Genomic DNA, 22,509 nt, shown 5'->3' with positions numbered 1-22,509 from the left:
ACACAACATTACCATGGATGATACCTAATTATGCAAGCAGCACACTGAAATGAATGTTACTGTAAATAGAAAGCAGCCGGCCAATGATGAAAAGAACTGGGAGGAAGAAAGGAAAGGAAATCAAGATCAAATCTATTGCCACTGTCTTGTAGGGTCATGAATACAGATAAATTTTTTTTACTGTTCTTACGTTGAGTTCATCATTTATCTAGCATCATTTGCTCTACCTTATTATTGTCATCTGCCTCCAGTTTATTTTTAGATCCATGTTTTGAACACTTATAAAATATTAGTACTATCTTAGCCTCAAATATGTGCAGGCTAGGTAAGATTAGTGTCTGGCTATGTTTGCTGGATAAAGCTATGTCATGCCGGAAGCCTGTTCTATATAGAAAATTGTTTTCTTCATGTTTCAGAATTACTTTGAAATGTTCTGTATGGTTTATAAGAAAGGATAAGTGCTAATGTTCAGTGGAGCCTGTGATGCAACAGTAATTCTCATATCTTAGTTCAGTCATGCCAGCCACGCAGCTGATCCAGGATGACCCTGTTCTTCAGTGCACCAGTCTGGAATGCAAAGGTGCTACATTTCACCTGCAGTAATAATATATTGTATTCCTCGCTTGAGTGGCAAATGAAAAATTCAGTATTTTAGATTTGCGAGGTCTTAAAGACTTCTTAAATTCATAGTACATAAGGCATTCATATTAATTCTTAATCATGGTCAGCAGCAATGTGTACTTTGAGTTTAAAAAGTGTATGTATGTACACTTTAAGAGTACATGCAGCAAATTGTTCATATTCTGCACCAGATTAAAAGACCATATTCAGTAAGGTATCCTTCTGCATCAAGAAGGGTTGGATCCTACAACCAGAGGCTAGAACCCTGTGGTGTGTCTTCACTGGATCCCACTGCTTCTATCCTTATCTTCTGAAGCTTGCCAAATGTTCTAAAAACCTGGGAAACCATCTCAAACAGAGTTTAGCCACCCCAGATCACCACAGCAGAAGGGGGAAGGAAAGGACATCCAAAATATACTGGCATTAGAAACTAAAATACACCATTCCATCAGTTAAGCAAATAGTATGCATTTAATTATTTTACTTATTTATTCTAATTCTGTTTTTCCTAACGATTGGGCAAGGTCTCCACAGAGCATTGAAAGCCTATTCGCCAGTGACTACTTGAACTCCTTTCTGCCTTGCAAGAGGGATTGTTTACACAATTTCAAGGCTGTGTTCCCAGCCACAAGGAAAAGAAATATGCTTTACAAAAAGGAGTAACAAAGAAAAACTGAGGCTGATTTTTGTACCCAGCACATGAATGGAATTTACTGTGTGCATTGACTTTGTATATATCTTTTGTCAGAGTAGGATATGTGTGTTGATGGAACCATTGTGTGCAAATCAAAGCTTTCTATAACTTTCTGCTCACTTTTTCTTCTCATAAACTGATGGTTAGGTGCATATATTATAACTTTATTTGGTTTTTATGTTTCTCTCTTTAGTACTCGTGAGAGCTTAGCTTCCAACACTTCAAGCATTGTGGAAAGCAACAGACGTCAGAATCCAGCTCTCAGTCCTGCACATGGTGGTGCAGGTCCAATGTTCAGCTTCCGAGCAGCTGCTGACCCTCCAACAAGTGAAACTGAAAAACTGCAGAAACCTGCTAATTGTCTGCAAGCGTCTGTTACAAGTGTTTGATAGTGCTTCTTCCTCAGATCTTCTGTCTCATCCTATACAGCAAAGTTTACGACACTGGGACCAATGTTTACGTCTTTGGAAGGAAAAAGAACAGGCATCTCAACCACACAGTTTTATATCTACTTAAACTGTGCTGCTACATAGGCTAGGGGCAACAAAAAAATCTTTATTTCAAGGTATTGCTTTTTCACATTTTTCAGCTCTGTAGCAACAGAATAGCAGTAGGGATAATATGTACACTTTTGCTTCACTTAATCGTAACTGAGCACATATATGAAAGTCTAGACACTGTAAGTGTAATCTGCATTTTCAATGTCATGCAGTTGCCAACTTCATTTTAAAATGCCACAGATATGTGATGCCCCCTACCACTGATTAAACTATTTGCCACAGAGTTGATTCTTTTCCTTTATAAACTGAGCCTTTGTTGAAAGTAAACAGCTAAGGGTCACCTTGTGGGGAAACAATGCCAAACAAGACTAGGAAAGACCTCAGCTCTACCTGTGAATTATTTATACATCTGTCATTTTCACTGTGAGTCTTCATGACATGATTTTGCAAGAATCCATAGCAAAAGTAAGTCAAAAGAGGTCATGTTTTAAAGATATGGGAAAAAGTGGGGATAATAGATATGTTATCTATTTTACTTTATTTGATTTGTTTAAGAAATATGAGATGTTTATCTAAAACTTATTTCTTAATTTCCCCTAGTTGCAAACAGGGATGTAGGACTTTGAATTGAGGGAGAGGAAAAAGAAATCTAACTTTGATTAAGGAACATCACTGAGTGACAGAAGGAGTTATACTAACAGGTTTTGTTAGTAAAAATAAAGTTGGTGGTCACTTAAATGCACCACTCCAGTTGTTACCCCCACATTATTATTAATATCAAAATATTTTTTTCAATAAAGATAAAGAGAAAAGCTCTTTGTGATACAAATGAAAAATAACAGCCTGAAGAGTTGATTTCTTTCTATGGAAGGACAAATTATATTTCTATTTTATGTAGCTTTTAGAGTGCCTAAATTAGGCTATTGAAACTAGCATACACTGTAGAAAACAGATTTAGAGACAAATAAACTTCAGGCCTTTTATTGAATTATATTTCTTTGTGGATGAACATTGTATAGAAATACTTAGTTTAAACACAATCATATGAATTGAAATTAAATGTATCCAGAAGGATCACTAATAGAAATTTCTCATCTGATCTGAAAGACTGAGATGGTAAAACAGATTCATTGACAATATTAAAATGACTAAAAGCTTTCTAGGTTTTTCATCAGCAAAGGTTAGTTCAATAAAAGACATTTCTTTTGTGAGTCTCACAAAGTTGAAAGCCGAAGTTCTATATCCACAGGTTTATTATATCTAATGTGTATGTCCTGAAATGGCTAATCCAAAGTAATTTATTAATAAAAAGTATTCTAGATTAATGTTTAGAGAGAGCCACAACGTCAAGAGTTAACCTGAAAAACATAAAGGGCCAAATTCTGCTGTCAGTTTTTTTATGCAACCCCATATTGCAGAAAATTTGTTTTCAGAAAGTCATGATGGTGGTACAAGTTGAAATATGAGATGATACTATAAGAATAATCAGAAACAGTGTAAATTGTTGTATGCATTGACATTTACACTATTTGTCTTCTGTTGAAATCCAGGTGATATGATCAAGCATTCTATTAAAGTATTTTCATCAGGTACTGGTGACAATTTGTACAACCTGTTCAGGCTTCACTTGTGTTCTCTGTTGTCTTCTGAAGGTGCACTCTTAACTGAAACCAGTTTTAAACAGCTTTCAGGTGCTTATGAAATAGCTTTATAAATGCTGGGCAGAATTGGTCTCACTTTACACTTGGGTAGATTATTGTATCACAAATGCAGTGGTTCTGGTGCATATGCAAGGACTCAGATATGAATCCTAGAGTTCTGAACAAGCTGGAGCTGTTGTCTTCCCTTCAGTATTGGGAAGTATTCCACATATTCCAATATTCCATTGTGCACACTGAGCATTTTGAGCCCTATGAAAATTAGAGTTGCAACTCTTATACCTAGAACAACCAGTAAAGAATCTGGTCTCTATGCTGTAATTGTTTTGAGCACTAAGATAGAGATCAGTGCATATAACGGAGATCATTATGCTGCTTGGTTGGTTAGTCATTTGGCCACTTGCCTTTGAATCTCTGTTGTAAAAAACCAGAAATGCATAGCCTGACCAATCTTATTGCTTACATATAGAACTCTGGGAATATTTAATACTTGCAAACTCCAGAGTCATTAGGTTTCAGAGAGGAATTTGCTATAATATTGCAGTAATTGTGTGTTCATTGGGTTTTTTCATTGAGGCATGCACTGATATTTACAGTATGTATCAGTCGACTAAATAAAATTGTTGAAGTGGCATCTAAATTTACAGTTAAAAGCAAATAAATAAATTCAAATGCAGTATTAAAATATGGACTGGGGAAATGCTGCCATGTATATTTTTTTCCTTTGGATAATCTGATACATTAAATTGATTAAATTAAATTGATGCATCTGGCAGTTACGCACAAGTCATCATTCCAATTTTATACAAGAAATTTCTTCATCACCATTTTAAAATTCCCAAAGAGAAGCTTTTAAAAAAAAAATTCTGTTATGGCTGGCATGACTGTTTGCCAAGAATGAGCTTGATATTTTATTGGCATCAGTGTGACTCTCAGAACATGTAATATAAAGAAAAATTACAAAAAAGGAAATATTTTGCATTCTTTTGAAAAGGAATATAAGGAAAGCCCATTTTTGAGATTATAAATATATTTACCCACAGGAGTGGAGCTTGACTGTTTTTGTCACAATTACCCTGTGATGAAATCATGATAACCTTGTATTAATTACATGGTTGATCATCTATCATTCTCCTTCTAATGTATCAACTGAAAGGTTTACAAACCAGAATGCGTTGAATCTCTATGTTGTGTTCAACTTTAAAGGGTCAACACAAATCTGTCGGCATTTTGCACACTTGATATGTATTATTATAATACAACATGTTACTTTTATGGTAAAACTTTTTTTACGCATATAACTACCTCCATGAATTTGATGAAATGCAGCAACATGTTTTTTAAAGGGTATTATTAAGAGCAACATTTAAAACTTTATGAAGAAAAAGGCCATGATGTTCTCTTGTGTGTCGGTGCTTGCGTATGAAGTCATTTTTCATTGCCATGATTTCCTGTTACTGTATTTAATTGGCTTTTGGCTTTAGTAGTATGAAGTTTTATACAAAGTTGTAGAATCTTTTAGATAAGCAAAGGGGTTGGGGGGTCAGAATTGCCCTTTGTCTTTTCATTTCTACTGCAGTTTCTACCTGGTAGAAAGTCAAGTGTTGCTTGTAATTTAGAAGCCTGTTAATATATACGGTATACGGAATATGATTGGCAGTTGGGGCTTAGCATAAGACACACCAGGCATTTTTATTGCCTCCATTTAAACATTTTGGGCCCTATTCTGCTTTGGTTTTTGGCCACATATCATGCCAGAGCTTAGCTAAAATTGCTAGCATTATCTGTCTACAAATGGGCCACTGATGTGATGCGCTCTCCATTTTCTCGATCTTATGCATCTTGGGGATTGAACACTTTGATGCCCAATATATTTCCCCTGTACTGAAATAAATAGCATGAGATCCTGACAGTAGTGGTAACAATGACAGAACCATCGAATAAGGTGTAGCACTGTTTTTCATTTGGATTTTTAAAAAGAGGAGTACAGTCAAGAAGCATATAATGGGAAAGATTAAGAAGACAGAGTGGCAGGTTCCCTTTCAGACTTGCAGTTTTTATAGATGTGGAAGAAAGAGTTTCAGGTTGTTCAGATAAATTCATGGCATCATCTCTCATATAGGAAAAATAAGCAGGGCTGAAGGACCATATATACAATAAGTATTATAAGAACTTTATAAATTGCTGAAATAACATTGGCTTTATTATACCTAGGGCTGTGAATATTTAGTGCCTGAAAAATCTAAAAAATACAGCAAAGTAATCCAGACTGTGCACCAAAAAGAGTCATCTTTAGTTAACTGAATACATTTTTCCAGCTTTCCTAGCCTTGGAAAAAGAGTATGGTACAAGAAACTGGAAGCTGCCTATAAGACCCTACCACTGATAGTCCTATGCAGAGCCATTTTGAAATCTTCAAATTTTACTTAGTGCATTTTTCCTTCTCTCTTTGCAGAGATTCAGAAGGTGCTGACTCCTGTTGTGCCCGTTGCAGATTCCACACTTGTGTTGTGCAGTCGTGGATACAGATAATACTTGCAGCCCTAAAAATAATAAGAAAATTAGTATGATATAGATACAAAATTAAAAGCTGTTCTTCCCTTAATAAATCACCAGCAATAGCCATCAACGTGAATATGTTTTGGTATAAAGAACATTTAATGACAGATGGTAATCTGTTTCACTAATGTTGTGCCTTTTGCCAGTGGATCTCAAGTACTTCATAAAATTAACTAGTGAAAATAAACCCTATTGGGACTTTTTAGATTCACCAAACTGTCAGATGCAGAGTTGCTCTGATGCAACAAACTTATTTATTAGCTACAGCACTATTTTCCATTAATATTAGTTTAATAATAAAAGTAAGTTCAGTATTAACACTTTAGAGTTCATTTTTAAGCTATTAAACAAGAAAAAATAATTTTGGAGCCTTGGACTCTCTTTTACAAGAATACCAGCATGTTTCACTTCAGCAGTATAACCATTCCTGCTCATGGGGGAAAATGCTATAAGATGAATAGACTTGAATCTATTTTTAAAATATTTTTTACAAGAGGCATTTCCTAATGTGAAATTGATAGATTCAGTACAGTTGAGTCTGCTGTAGTTTATGCTCCAGTCTGCTTTTACAGAGAAGCATTTTTATTAAATAGAAGTAATGTAAAATTCATTCTGTTAGCTATTTTAAAAATGGCCTCCAGCCCTAATCCTATTACTAATTATACAAATTCAGATTATTTGATTTGTACCCACTACAACACTTCTAAAGTGTGGAATGCCTCTCTATGTGTTAGACAATCGAGGCACTGTATTTTTGCCTAATAGGTGACCATCATGGTACCTCTGAGAGCACACACAAATGGCCTTTGATCTTACTCTGCTGCAGATTCACACACTAGGTGCTATCATACGATTTGGGCAATAGGATGAACTAAAGGATAACAAGATATCACAGGATACTGTTTTCTGATACCATTCACAATCTTGTTTTCATTGGCGCAAAATCATATTTTATTTAATTGAAAGTAGCAGGAAAATATGTAGTCTCACTGTTTAAAATGTTTTATCATTACCGGTATAGATTTATTAACATGTCATGAAAATGGTCCTTGATTAGACCACTCAGATTGAATGCATGAAAGTGTTTTTTAATGTATTCCATAAATGCAGTGTAAGATACATATAGAAGAATAATGAGTCATCTATGACCCTAAGTACACTATACAGTAGGCCTTTCTGTCATAGTGTTGCAGCCTGTCATGGATCTGCAAGAATCAGCGTCAGGTACCTAATAGGCTGTAGGACATAGCCACTGACCCATTTTAATTCTGGTTAAAATTCGGAATAAGCTAGACAAATCCACTATTATGCATTGTCACAGCCTAAGTGAAAAGTTTACTATGGTGAAATCATGAACCTTTCATTATTTCATCATTATGTTTTCAATGAGTTAACAAATGCAAATATGGTGGCTGCCTCCTCATCGTGTAACCTAGAAACAAAGGCCATATTCACCACTCTGGAGAGGTTTAGTGAAATAGTAGCATGTACTGCAGCTTATGCAGTAAAATTGTCTTTGCAAATTGGACAGGGATAGTTCATAGTGGGAGGCAGTTTGTTTCATTTTGCCTGTCTCTGAAGAATGGCAACTAGGATTTCCTTTTATAGGGAGAAGGTGCTTAGAACATGGTTAAGTACTGAGTGTGTCATATTTTTGGACCTGAAAGACTCCCATCATATCAAATATATGATATATAAACACTTAACAGACTTACCAGAGTGCCTCCATTGTGAGATGTTCTGGGTTATAAAAGCTGCCCTTAAAAACATTAAGTATGCTACTATTCTCTCAGTGAGAAACTCACATGCACACACCCCTTGATGCAGTACACAGCCATGCCAAACATTACTTTGATTGGAGATTACAGTGGATTTTACACAGAAATTAAAATAACCAGACACCCACATGTGAGCGTGAAAGATCTGAACAGGGCCTGTCAGGTAATTGGCACAGATGTTAACTTCTGTACAAACAAGAGACTTATATTCAAAGGGATCATATTTCTGCAGGTAACCTTCTGTGAGTGACTGAATGTGACTGTTGCATTAGTTTTAAATGAGTTAATAAATGCAAGTGGGACTTACTGTATGCTAGAAGGGAGTTTTGCAACCAAGACTGCCTTGTATAAATGTGTTTGCACTGAAAAAAAATTAAAATTACTTGGTCTCTGGTTGCTGTAAAGGTCATCCAAGCTGGATGTTCTGTTTATATTGTATAGTATTTCATATGAAATAATTACAGTTCATGAAATGTCTTCCCTTAACGTTACTGATTTATAACAGCACATTTGTGACATGGTTTTTATTGTGTCAGTGTACCATACTGTAAATGATGATAACTTGTCATGCTTAGTATAATAACTTAAAAGGAAAAAAAGGACAGGGATTTTTGTAAGTCTATATTTGAAAGTCCCTCCATATGGTAATATTGTGTTCATGTTGTTTATGTAGTGTTCTGTGAAATATCCATTTTGGATTGTGTTACTTTTTAAAATATTAAATAACATTTGGTTATATGTTATGTTTTCAAGTCTTTTTAATTTTATTTTGCAAATACCACTGCTGTGAAGAAAATCTGTATGCTTAGTTGCGTTCTGTGTTTCCAACTCATTTTATCATGTTCATGTTATATTTTCTATGTTTGAAACAAAGACATTTTTGATGCTGCCTTGTTCCATCTAACTACTGAACCATCCAGCCAACTGCTATGTCTTTTCCAACTAACAGCAGATCTTTAGGTTCTGAAGGAGAGGAAATGTCCTGACGTCATTTGATTGTGTGTACAAAGCACGTGCTGTGCCATTCAAGTATGGGTTCTCCCCACAGTAGGATTATGACAGGTTAGGAAATAAGATTTTTGTTTTAAACTAATGGAAAGTCAAAGGGAAGCCCTGTCTGTGAGTTCAAAGGCTCCAGATGTCTACTGCCATCTTAACAGTAACTTGAGTAGAAACTCTTGAAGAATCTTCTGAAAATCAACTTTATTTGTCAGTACAAATTTGAGAATAATTGTAAAGCCTTCCCTTGAAACAGATTATGAGAAAAGAATATCAGAGCAGTGTCATTATGAAACGAGTCAGTGAAGCTGCCTTTGTACAAAGGCCACTGGTTTGTCTAACTCAAAATTCTGTACTCTGACTGACATCAAGTCCCAAATGCCTCAGTCAGGGAGGAGTCTTTCCTATCTCCTGCTATTTAAAGACCATGCTACTGGAAATGCCAAGGGTTGAACTTTTGGGACTTCTGGCACACAAAGAAATTTCTTTTCAAAGCATTTAATGATAGCAATAGCAATAGTAAGTACATTTCTATATCACTTATCAGTGCACCTAAGCACTCCCTAAACAGTGTATAACTGTAAGCTAATGGCCCCCAACAAGTTGGGTACTCATTTTAGTAACCTCGGAAGGATAAGCCTGAGTCAAGCTTGAGCCCCTGGTTGGTATTGAACTCACAACCTTATGGTTTGTGAGTGGCTGCAGTACAGGCATTTAACCACTGCGGCACCATGATGATGAGCCTGACATTTAGGTTTTTATGTGTGACATTGTCTTATCTTGTGGACAATAGCCACACTAAAAAAAAAATCGTGATTTTTATAATAGTTTAATTATCCTGACCCCCACCCCGCCCCAAGTGATACTCTGTATTGTTGTTTTGTACAATCATACAGACGGCCCTTCATATCTCCAGGGGTTCCATTCTGGACCGCCTGCGGATGCAAAAAACCAGGGTACCTCAAATCCTGTCGTTTTTAGTGGCAGTGCACTATGCACTTAGCAGCACAGCTGCATGCATGAACTGCCATTGGAAACAATGTGGGGCATCCATGGATTCTGAAATCCGCAGATGCCAAGCCCATGGTTGACAAGAGCCAACTCTACTGAGAGATCTCTAGTTGGAACTCAGAACACAATTTCTTGGGAAGAGGGAATAGGAGATGACTATGTGTGCTCTGTGGAGGAAATATCCAGATTAGCATGAGACATAGTACAGTGTGAATACAGGTTAGAGTATTCCCTGGTGGAGGTGGGAGAAAACTTACTTGCATTCCGTAAGCTTATTGTTTCAGTGAAACATCTGCCTTGAATGTCTCACTGACATGCATTACTTTCTGAAGAAAAGACTGCCAAGTTAATCATTGTCTTGAGGAAATTTCAGATTCTTCCCCCTCCTCAGACATTCTAATTCCTCCTCCCAAAGCATCCCAGACGTTTTTTTCCTCCCCTGCTTGGGATCTCAGCTCATTTCCCTCCACTCTGCAACTTACCTCCTGAGGCCTGGCCCATTTGTTACAGACAGCTGTGTTGTCTCAACACACAGGATGACTAAAATGTACAAAATGTACCGCTGAGTCTCTGAATAGGCTCTCCTAATAATCTTCACAAGAGCCAGCATGGTCTAGTGGTTTAAGTGTTGGACTACAACTGTGGGGAACAGGGATTGAATCCCCACTGAACCATGGAAACCCATTTGGTGACCTTGGGCAAGTCACATTCTCTACGCCTCAGAAGGCAGCGAAGGCAAAAGCAACATTAATGATCAATTGTGTTTCTCACTCTCTTCCAAAGAACACTCATGTAATTATGTGATAAACACACACACAACTCAACACTTAAAAAAATAAAAATATTTGGCTCTAGAGAAAAATTAAACTAACACATTGACCAGTATCCTGTTGGTGGCATACACAAACATAGGCCTGTTCCAGACTGCCAAAATAAAGCTGCTTCGGGTCTCTTTGGAGGTATGCTGTTTAAATGATGCATGCATCCTAAGAATCCGAAAGCTGCACCAAATCTGCACTCCAGTGCTTAGGAATGGAGTGTGGCTTTGGCGCGACCTCCGGACTCTTAGGACCCATGCATCATTTAAATAGCATACCTCCAAAGAGACCCGAAGCAGCTTTATTTTGGCAGTCTGTAACAGGCCATAATGTCTTATGTCTGTGGGTGTCTGCATACAAGAGGTAGGGAGCTATCTCTACCACTTCATCCAAAACTCCCTCAAGTAGCTGTCAAGCCTGGGAAGGATGCTGCTGGTGGTGAGGAGGAGAGGGAAGAGTCAGCCTCAGAGGAGAAAGAAGTAGCTGGTCTTGGCTCTGACAAGAAAGGAAAAGAGAATGCACTCCATTTGGGAATGTAACTTCATTTATCACTTGCAGAAACTAACCTGTGCAACATGCAAGCAGTATGTCTGTGCTATTTGTTTATTTTTACATCTTGCATTCCTCTGTTTATTATTGTTTCTGGCTTCACAGTCTACCAGATGTTGCTGACTGGAATTTTGGACCATCAGTGATTCAGATCCTATCCAAGCCTCAAGTTAACAGTGAGGTGAATGTTTCAAATCACTTAAAAATCAAATCAAAATACAAGTCTAACTTCAGCAGTTAGTTATGTTGTGTTATATTTACATGCCTCCCTTTGTATTTGATCTGCAGTTATATATGTTGTGCTTGCTAAAAATTTAGCCCCCATTTTCTGTAGTTTCTGTTCTTTTTGCACCCCTAGTTCTCTGCAGAGTGGAAGAAAACTGGTAAGGATCAGTGATATATCAGTGTTTAATAAGATGGGTGCTTTTAAACTCTGAACTCTGAAGTCTGATGATGAGCATCTCACATAGTTTATCTTAAACTGCAGAACAACTTAAAGTGGTTGCAAACTCCTTAAATTGAAGTTTTCTTTACACAAAAACATAAAATCAGATGGTGATTGTTGAGGTTGAGAGCTTAATCTCAATATTGTTTTCTACTCTGTCACAGGAAATAACTTTCCTGTTGCCTTTTTCTATACTGACCTCTTGCTTCCATCAATGAAAGAAATGGGAATATTAGAGTTGGATAGAAAATCATCCACTCATAACATACCCTGTAGTGGCCGACACTGTCGCACAGACACTCTTGGTAGTAAAAGTGTAGTTCTGTGGTTGGAGCAATTCTTATTGACAAACTGGAATTCTGTGTAGATCGGAATAGGGATTCAGTTTGTGTGAGATGGGGTTACACTCCCCCTGATATCTCAGATTTGTTGTCTGGGTGTGCTTCTGGACTCAGTCCTGAACCTAGATGCCCATGCCTTGATTACATGCCATTTAGAATATTCCAACATGCTATATTTAGGGCTGTATTAGGAAACTTTAATGGGTCCAAAATGCTGCAGACAAAGTGCTGACTGGGTTGCTTACAGGGAAAACTAACTCCTTTGTTTTATTAGCCACTGATTCATTTCTGGGCATAGACAGTTTGATGAGGATGTGGGAGAGTGCCATCCAAGTAACTGCTCCTTGTATGTGGTACTCTCAGCCATGGGAGACTGGGCTGGCCTCTTTGCTTTGCTCAAGGCAAGTAAACAGGGTGGTGTTCTTTTTAAAAAAAAATGAATAAACATCTAGTGATCAAATGGCTATGCAGAATGGTCTTTAATGCAGTGGATGTGCTGGATTTTTACTTTTGTTATGTTTCTAAATGATTTTATATTGCTTTAAAGTTTTGATGTTTTAATCTGATAGTTTATTTAGTTGTATTTAAACTTTTTATTAGGGATAAATTCATGTTCCCTGTTTTAATTCATATTGTGGGTCATCTTGGATCCTATTTCAGGGAAAGGCAGAATATTAAATGAACGAATGAATATTAAACTGGACACAACTGTTCTACATACTAGGTGAACATGACAGAACCTTTCATGTTTATAGGAATTAACGTGTGTGCATGTGTGCAAGGGTAAAGTTCGTTCAGGAAACAAAATAGCAACTGTATTCCCAATGTTTTACTTATTTGCTGTATACAAATGTCATCCCATCATGTATTAATTCTTGTGTACCTTCAGATTTACAGGTGGGGTCTTGCCCTCCCTTTTTCTCAAGTATGATTTCCATCACCTTTGGATATAACAAAATATGGGCAAGGAAAAGCATGTAAAGAATTGATCTCTTTGTCAATAATAGTATGATGTAATAATGTGTTAGCTTTTGTTTTAGAAAATGACATTGTGGAACAGCATGTTTTCAGGAAATGTTTTTCCCTCTGGATACCTGTGGGTGATTTACCCATTAGCTGTATTTGAGTCTTGGACTTGCGCATTATTTCTTCAGTGCTCCATGCCATGAATAGTGCCACTGTTAGGCTGTTTTGCAGAACTGTTAAAAACAGCAAATGGCATAATCAGGTTTCTAATTCTGGCTCTGTGATGCTATACTCTGCTTGTTCATCTTTATAAAAAGAGGTGGATGGGGTGGGGAGGGGAATACTTGGTTGACATAAGGCTTGTTATCACGTCCTCCATGTGTGCCCTAATGCATATGGCTAGGTGCCAGAATTTACCAAAAAAGAGAACCAGAATGAGTGACATGAAAGTATGGGCTGATCAGGCTATTTGTGAGTTTTGCATGTCTTCATTCATTCTGTTCCATCTTGTTCCTTAAGCAGTCTCATATTTTCCCACTGCATCAACATTCGCATTATTTAGAAACACTATTTTGCATGAAACATATTTTAATCTAAACTGCACATTTTTCACATTAATTTTGACCTAAAATCCATTTGGCACATCTTTTAAGTTGAAATATACAAGTTTATATGCATTTTAGTACTTTTTTTCAGTCAAACATGCATCACTAAATTCTGAGAAGTGCAAAACTGAAAATTTAGCTGTATTAATCTTGCAAGTGTAGGGTGGAAGTATGAGTGGAACTAAAGCTTGAAACATTACAACTTGGAACTATAACGTGAAGCCATGTTTTAAAATCTCCGTGCCAAGGGGGGGGGGGCTAAGTGAAAAAGACAGAAAAGTAAATCTAGCTTCACCAAACATTAGAGATAAACTGAGGTGAAAATAAGCAAAGTGAGCATTCCTCTGAGTTTCAGTAACTGTGAAAGGAGCAGGCACAAACTTGGGGACAGTAGAAAAAGCTGAGGATGTTTAGCCTGGAGAAGAGGTGATATGATAGCTCTGTTTAAATATTTGAAGGGATGTCATATTGAGGAGGGAGCAAGCTTGTTTTCTGCTGCTCCAGAGACTAGGACCTGGAGCAATGAATGCAAGCTCCAGGAAAAGAGATTCCACCTCAACATTAATAATAATAATAATAATAAAATTTTATTTATACCCCGCCCTTCCAAATAGATCAGGGCGGCTTACAAATGCACCTTAGTGCAACAGTATACAATTTAAAAACAGAATAAAACAACACAGTTCATAAAAACAATAAAAGACCCCTAGCCCAACCTCACGGCCACGAGGAGGAACTTCCTGACAGTAAGGGCTGTTCGACAGTGGAACACACTCCCTCAGAGTGTAGTGGAGTCTCCTTCCTTGGAGGTCTTTAAACAGAGGCTGGATGGCCATCTGCCAGGGATGCTTTGATTGAGAGTTCCTGCATGGCAGGGGGTTGGACTGGATGGCCCTTGTGGTCTCTTCCAACTCTATGATTCTATGATTCTATGACAGATGGTCTGAAAAACTATAATAGACTTTGGAAGACTATGGGAAACTGAAGTGCAGATCAGTTTCTGAGTCTCAGAGGGGACATAGGGAGTTTATTAGAGAATATAAAATTACTGTAATATAAATGGAGAAAAATGGTCTGGGAGCAAAACTATTGAAGCAACATAGGTAAAAACATATCATATGGCTAAAGAAGAAACAAATGGGAAAGGAGCTGAAAGTCTAATACAAATTCTTTCAATGAGTAGCATATTAAATCTGGAAAAGGCATTGTAGGATAGATCCCTGGTTAGGAGCTGAACTAAGTACAGATGAAAGATATGTGAGGACACAAATAGATGGTGTGAGGCAAAAGGTGTTGACAGCAGCATCTATATTGAAGAAAAGGAAGAGAGTGATGTATCAAGGCAATAAACAGAGAAAGAAGAAATGTTAACTTTAAGGGTGACCACATACATCTTCCTATTGAAAGAGATGATGAGGAAAAGCTGTTTATTTTTATATTTAGTTAAGAGATGCTAATAACATTTACTACAAGCCCTTGTTCCGTACAGGAACTACAATGTATGATGCAACTGCAGCATCTGTGAGAGGTGACCATTCATTGTGTGGTCAAATACATATAAAGTAGCTGATCCAATTGGTTTCTGTAGCAGGCAGCCCCACAGTGGAACGGTTCTTTCCATCAGAAAGTTCCTCCCAGTGTTTAGCCCAAATTTCTCTGACATTTCTACCTATTGGATATAAGCCTGCCCTCTGTGTGCAACAAGCTTAAATGTTCCATGTTTCCACATTGTAATACTGTGACTGCAGATACTTGAATATTACTGTCATTTCTTTAATTTTAATCTTCTCAAAGCTGAACATACCCAGTTCTTTCTAAGGTTCATCATGGCACTTGTTTATATGACCACTTGTCATCTTGATTTCCTCCTCTGGACACATTCCACTTTGTCTGTGTACCCAGAACTGGACACAGTACTCCAAATACAGTTTGATATGTGCAGACTACGACCCCTTTCACTGTACACAATTATAGCACTACAATCCCACTTTAACTGCCATGGCTCTTTCCTATGTAATCCCAGGGCGGTCATTTAGTCAGGAACTAAAACTCTGGGTGATATTTTTAATACATTGCCTAAAATGCAATTGGATTACATAAAATGGAACTGTGGCAGTTAAAGTGGTTTCAAGCATAGTGCAAAAGAAACTGAGAATAGGATGTATTTCCTGTGATATAGATCCTTTTTTTATCAGTGCGCCCTGTAAGACTGTAACTGTGCCTTTTTTAGCAGCCATAATGCACTGCTGCTTTATGTTGATCTTGTAATCCAATAAGACACCTAGAATCTTTGCACATCTGCTCCAGCCAAGACATGCCTCCCACATCCTGTACTCGTATTTTTAATTTTATACTGATTTTTGTTGAATTTTGAATCTACTTCCTAGTTTTGTCCCAGCTAGTCAAGACAATTTTCAGCTTGGTTCTCTATTCTATGGTGTTGGCCAGCCCCGTTTTGTGTTAGTTGCAAATTTTTGATTGGCAACCCCTCTGTTCACTAAATCATTTATAACTGCAGAACAACACAGGACCTAGAACAAGGTTTTGTGGCTTTCTGCTTGAAAGCTTCTTCTAGTTTAACTTTGAGATGATAATGATAACTCACAGTTGCTCAACTAGCTCTGGATCCTCCTCACAGTAATATTGGTCAAAGCTCATAATGACATCTTGTGCACAAACATATAATAGATGTCTGTTACTAAACTATCAACTTAGATTTTAAAAAAGGAGGTTTGATTGATCTGGTATGATTTATAATCCTATGCTGATTCTTAGCTCACAACACACACACACACACCCCTGAGATAACCTTCCAGCAAGGTCTGATGCCATATTTGTCATTTTCTCTTAATCTTTTTCTATTCTGTCACCCAGAAGTAGTGGTGGGTGGAGTGGAGAGTGGCAACTCTCAGGGAACCTGGATTTAGCCTGGGTCTATAGTCACTAATCCTTGGCATAAACAATACAAAAATTAATAAACTCTCCCCAGAGATTAAAATGTCTAATAGTGACTATGTATTATTTGCAGTATTGTTTCACATGTGTCCTTTTGTTTAGTAAGCCTCTTCTGAAGGCACCCAACTGTTTTAATCACTCCTTTTTTAAAAACTAAGATTAAAACTGCACAAATGGTGGATATACGTATCATAGATCTTTTGGGAACAGATTCCAAGAAATCAGTTTAAGAAATGAACTGAAAAATGTGTATTGTCTGCTCTCGACTGTTTGCTCTGGTGCCCTTGTGCAGTCTAAAATCTCTGATTTAAGTAAATATTTATACCTATGTTGCTCTCCCAAGGGTTACAGGTATTACAACATTAAGGTGTAGATTTGGCCAGAATCCAGTGATAAAGTTCTATTAATGGAAGTAATTCTGTCAACCTAACTGAGAGGATGCCATTCCCTTTCCTGCATTCCTTTTATGTCTTTAAGATCTGCTCCAGGAACCAGAGAAATACTCTAGAATAGATTTTGGAGAAGCTGGAAGATTTGGGGAGGGAAGAAGAAGAAGGTCTGAAGGGAGGTAAGTGAGGGGATTGCAGGGGAAGAGGGAGATAGATAATTTCACTAAAAATATGGGACAGCCAGAATGGTGTAGTGGTTTGAGTGTTTTACTGCGACTCTGGAGACCAGGGTTTGATTCCCAGATCAGCCATGAAGCCCACTGGGTGGGTGACCCTGGGCAAGTCATATGCTCTCAAGCTGAAGGAAAAACAATGGCAAACTTCCTCTGAACAAATCTTGCCAAGAAAACCCCATGATGGGGTCACCATTAGTCAGAAATGACTTGAAGGCATACAACAACAATAAGGAAAGCTTTGGGCCTATTTAATTTAGGAAAAATAAATAAGTGGAGGATAATGAAAGTAGTATAAAGTTATAGAAGTGGGTGAAAAAGTTCATAAGGAGTTTTTCTCTCTTATGTAATATCAGAATGTTGAATGATTCAATGAAATGGAGTTGGTGCATGGTGTCCCACTCCCTGGAAGCTTCCCATCTGTTCTCCATCATTGCCTTTGATTCCAAGGGCACTTCTCATTGCACTATTAGTACTGCTCCCATTCTGAGCAGTGACATGTCCAAAGGGCTTTTAAATTCATCCCCTGTCCCCAGAGAAAATTATATTCTGCCCTCATTTTCTTTTTCATACACTTCACTTTTCCATTGAGTAATCACAAAATAGAGGCATAGTAAATGGGAGGAAAAATTCCATGCTGCAATTAACAGATGTTTTTAATCACTAGAGGGAGCACGAAGGAGGAATTAAACCTGATGGTTACACTTCTCTTTCAGGGCCATGCAAATGTGATTACTGCCCTTCTGGATAAACAGACTTTGTGGTTTTTGTGACCACAAATGCAGTGCAAGGTGAAGAATATTTCCAAACGTGACTCTCTTTTCCTTTTTGCTTGAGGTATAAAGGCAGTACAGTGGGCACAAGAGGCAACCACATCAGCTTGACCAAGACAGAGAAGATAACTTCAGGTGTCCACCATGTTCCAGGATTTTAGCAACACAAGAACATACTTCTTCAAAGATGCCAGCAAGAGATAATAGGTCTTAGGATGACCACAGCCTTGAACACAAACACCACCAAACTACCAGGTGTATCTTCAGGACAAAATGGGCTGAAGATGGCCTGACAAGACAGACAGTAGACTCTTCTGATTCTGCTGCAGCGGCGGATGAAGAGGAACTGCTGTTGGTTTCAGCAAAAATTCTCCTATACAGGCTGCTGGAGGTGGGCAGTGCTACTGCCAACATACATATATATTGCTCTAGAAGTTTCAGAAAGATGCACTCACTGCACAGGTGCATGATAACCCATTTGTGTGAGTTCACAGATGACCACTTGAAAAACTATAGTTACAGGTATGCAACATGTCCTAATCATGTAGAAAGAAATAGGAAACTAGGAATAACTGAGCTTTTGTATCCTTGTGATAGCCCAGTTTTCCATTTTATTTTTCTTTATTATACTGCCTGGATGTTAAGTGCTTTTCCTTTGCACAGAACATTTGAAACTTAAATTACTTTTTATTTCAGGCACATGTCTGCCCTGCTATTCAAAATCATGTCAAGGCAAATAGAAGCCAAATCCAGTTTATCCAATTATGTGCAGGATTTTTAAAAAAATCTTTGTGGCATTAAATGGTGGTGAAAACAAATACAAAAACCTATTTATGTGTTACCTGAATAAAGAGCTATTCACTGTGTTGCTTTGCTACATGCCTCCATAGGTAGCATGCATTCATATGAGGCTTGGGCATCATTTTTACCATGCAGTGCTGAAATTTCAAGGGAGCTTGAAGGATAATCTTCCCCTTCTCTATTGCAATAGCAAATGTTTTAGGAGTCTACAGAGGGCATGTTGGCCTAAATACCCTTAGGTCAACAAATGCTGTCTGATCCTGGATGCTAAGCAGGGTCATTCTTGGTTAGCACATGGAAGGGAGACCACCAACAAATATCAGGTGCTGTAGGCTATATTTCAGAGAAAGGAACTGGCAAAATCACTGAGTATTTCTTCCCTAGGAAAACCCTATGAAATTAAATTTGCAGGTGACTTGTAGGCATATACGCACATACAGGCCTGGTCTACACTAGGGGCAAAAGTCCAAATGGATTCTTGCCCCACGCCCACCCTGGAGCCACCCTGTATATCTTTTTGTCTGCTGGGGCAGTGAGTAGATTTCCTACACAACCCACCCATTTTAAAAAAGTTTTTAAGGCGTGTAGACAAGCCCACAGAGAGGGTATGATCTGGCTAAAATGGGGGGGGGGGGTAGTGCAAGACTTGTAGATTTCCAGTCTATTCAATCATTCCACCCACCCCATCACAAATTTGACTGTTACTACCACAAATAAGCATATCTCTGTATATCCATGTCTGAAGAAGCAAGCATCATACCTATAACTCTTCTGCTCCCTTTTAATAGTAAACAGATGGCCTGAGGCTCTACATCCTAGCTTTACATTACGGGGATAGTTGTTAAGGTTAGAATGCCACCCTATGCATTGCTATGTGTAAAACATGCCTAGTGGGGCTATGCATGGAGGAACCCACAGTCTCCATCCGTATCAAAAAGTATTGCATATAAAGCAACTGGAACTATTGCTCAAGTTATCAGCATTATTGGTATCGGCCCAATATTCTTATTGCTTCTTTTCTGAATTTTAAATAAATCAGTTTTTTGTTTTTCTTTGATATCAAACTGCTTTCAACTTAGCTCAAAACTTCTAACTCCATTTTTAATGCCTGCTTTTGTTTGTGTTAAAAATAAAGCATGGACTTGATTGGATGATGCCAGCTCTGATATTCTTGGTTTGGATTGCTCAAGATGATGGTTATTCCTTTTCCCCTGTGCTTCAGATAGAAGGAAAGAGTTACACTTTCCTGTCCTTTTTTATTCAAGAAGCTGAAATAATATACTAGGCATGAAAGCATGTATCGCATGTTAAGAGTTAATTCAAGACTCCATCCACTCCTGTGTCTGAATACCACACGGGTTTCTTAAGAAGAATATCTTGGGGGGGGGGGGGAATATACAGTAGCATATAATAACAGTCCCAGTTTCTAGGTTGATGCAAACAAGAAAAGTATCTTTTAAAATTACAAATTTTAGAATCCCATAGAAATACTTTGTGGCTCTATTCAACTCTAAAATTTGAGTAATTACTACTGCAAATGATTGACTATTAGTTTTCAGTCTTTATATCTTTATAAGTTTATGTATCTGCATGCTAAGCCTCTTGAGTATCTAAATTGAATTTAACTTACATGTGGAAGGGTAGCTGTGTATATGGCCAGAAGAGGGAGCTCTGGATTAAGTAATAACAGGAGGTAAAACTATAGATTGGGCAAGAAATATTCTTGTTTCTGAGCGCACACTAAGTAGTTTTCATGGCATAAAGGAAAAACTAAAGATCTTTATTCTGTTTTTAAGGTGATAGCAAGCGGCACTTCCTTGGGGATTCAGCAAGTATTTGTCATTTGGCAACTGACTTCAGTGGAATTACAGTTGGCTCTCGGTATCCCCAGATTTCGCCAACCACAGCTTGAAAATATGCCACCACCCCCCAAAAAAAATCCAAAAAGCAAACCTTGACTTTGCCATTTTAGGTAAGGGACTTCATTTTACTATGTCATTGTTTATACTGGGACTTGAGCATCAACAGATTTGGGTCTCCATGAGGGGTCCTGAAACCAAACCCCAGCAAATACCCAGGAGCCAATGTATCTGAGACAAATTGCAATCTGACTCTAGTATAGCTACTTAACATGGTATAATTAATTGATGACTAATCAGTGTCCTTTGAAATACAGTATTAGTATCATTTGGGAGAAGCCCATATTGCAAAGGCCACTGTTCTAAATAACAGTGCGTGAAGCTCTTGTTCTCTGGCCTGGTGCCATTGATGAAGTCAGTTTATGTCTTTGTCAACAAACGACCATTGTTAAAACTGGACTTGCTACTTTATTTCCATACACAAAAGATTTTGAATTTGAATTGACATTCTCACATACCTATGGCATATATATGCCTGTTCCTAGCTTCCACTCCACCAAATGCATCTGAGGAAGTAGACTGAAGTCTACATAAGCTCATGCTGCCACTTCTTTCTTTCAGTTAATCTCAAAGGTGCTACAAGATCTCTCTGCATACTGATTCTACAGACTAACACAACTATATCTTTGAAGACAACTTATATATACATTTTATTATTTTACTGGAAAGCTATAATAAATATGGGGGAGGGGGTTGGAAGCTTTCTGCCTTTCATACTTTCCATGCATGGCTCAAACATGGGTAAGATTAAGCTAATGAAATGTAGAATACTGCTCCTTTTCAAATTGCAGCCTTAGTCATTCATTTGTTGTTGTGTGCCTTAAGTCATTTTTAACTCTAAAACCTGAGTATTTACTTCTGAAAATGACTGACTATTGATTTTCAGTCTTTACGTCTTCACCCAAATCCGTGGATGCTCATGCCATTACAAACAATGACATAGTAAAATGAAATCTCTTACATAAAATGGCAAAGTAAAGGTTTGCTTTTGGGTTTTTTTTTTGGGGGGGGGGGAAGGACAATGCTGAGGTGACTTTATCGCAGGGTTTTCTTGGCAAGATTTGTTCAGAGAGATTTGCCCTTCCCTTCATCTGAGGCTGAGAGAATGTGATTTGGCTAAAGTTGGTTTCCATGGCTGAGCAGAGATCATAATCCTGATCTCCAGAGTCACAGTCCAATGCTCAAACTGACTACAGCTTAATATGGGGAAGGGGGAACCACAAATTTAAAAACTGAATTTTACTGTCAGTATATGTGGAAAGATTATCCTTCTTCTGAGAAAATATCTTTTTTATTTCTCATTTCAACTTTTAAGTCTCCCCCCCCCCAGTGAAACAGTGTTATTACTCATTAATCTTATTAATAACCAGGATTAATCTCTAAGACTGCAAACTATGTTTGTTCTAAGATGGGAGATGGAGGGAACCCCACATTCTGTCTTGGGACCCAATGCCTGAATTATTTATGGAATGAAGTATTTATTCATTTATGGCAGGCTGCCACGATTTTTTGTGTCTGTATTTGCAGGCTTGAGCTAAATGTTTATTAAGGTCACCAAATGAATCTCCACAAAGTATTTATTGTTGTTCTTCGATGCCTTCAAGCCATGTCTGACTTATGGCTACTCTAAGGCAAATATATTCCAGGGTTTTCTTGGCAACTTTCTTCAGAAGGGTTTGCCATTGCCATCTTCTGAATTTGAGAGAGTGTGACTTGCCCAAGGTTACCCAGTGGGTTTCCATGGCCAAGCCAAGATTTGAACCCTGCTCTTCAGAGTCATAATCCAATTATCAAACCACTACATCATACAGTACTGACCTCCTCACAAAGCATACTATTTACTTGCTACTCCATGTGAGATTGCTGGGCGCATGTGTTTGGTCACACCTCACAGG

At 37.8% G+C, this 22,509-nt stretch overlaps 1 protein-coding gene across 6 annotated transcripts in view; it reads left to right on the top strand.

The window, feature by feature from the left end:
* Nucleotides 1-20,013, top strand: part of STOX2 (storkhead box 2) — a 337,882-nt gene extending 317,869 nt beyond the window's left edge. For 4 of the 6 annotated variants that reach the window (XM_042467226.1, XM_042467225.1, XM_042467227.1 and 1 more), the window contains one exon: nt 1,509-8,548. In XM_042467226.1, coding sequence (XP_042323160.1) covers nt 1,509-1,704 — 196 coding nt within the window. In that variant the 3' untranslated portion in view covers nt 1,705-8,548. Of the gene's footprint in view, nt 1-1,508; nt 8,549-16,976; nt 17,068-17,958 lie in introns of those variants that run through there. The other 2 variants (XR_006103983.1, XR_006103982.1) reach the window with 2 other exon arrangements.
* Nucleotides 20,014-22,509: the final 2,496 nt, after the last annotated feature.

Source organism: Sceloporus undulatus, chromosome 5, assembly GCF_019175285.1.
Source record: "Sceloporus undulatus isolate JIND9_A2432 ecotype Alabama chromosome 5, SceUnd_v1.1, whole genome shotgun sequence".
Taxonomy (NCBI): Eukaryota; Metazoa; Chordata; class Lepidosauria; order Squamata; family Phrynosomatidae; genus Sceloporus; species Sceloporus undulatus.
The sequence above is the reverse complement of the archived record's forward strand: the minus strand, read 5'-3'. Positions and strand labels throughout refer to the sequence as shown.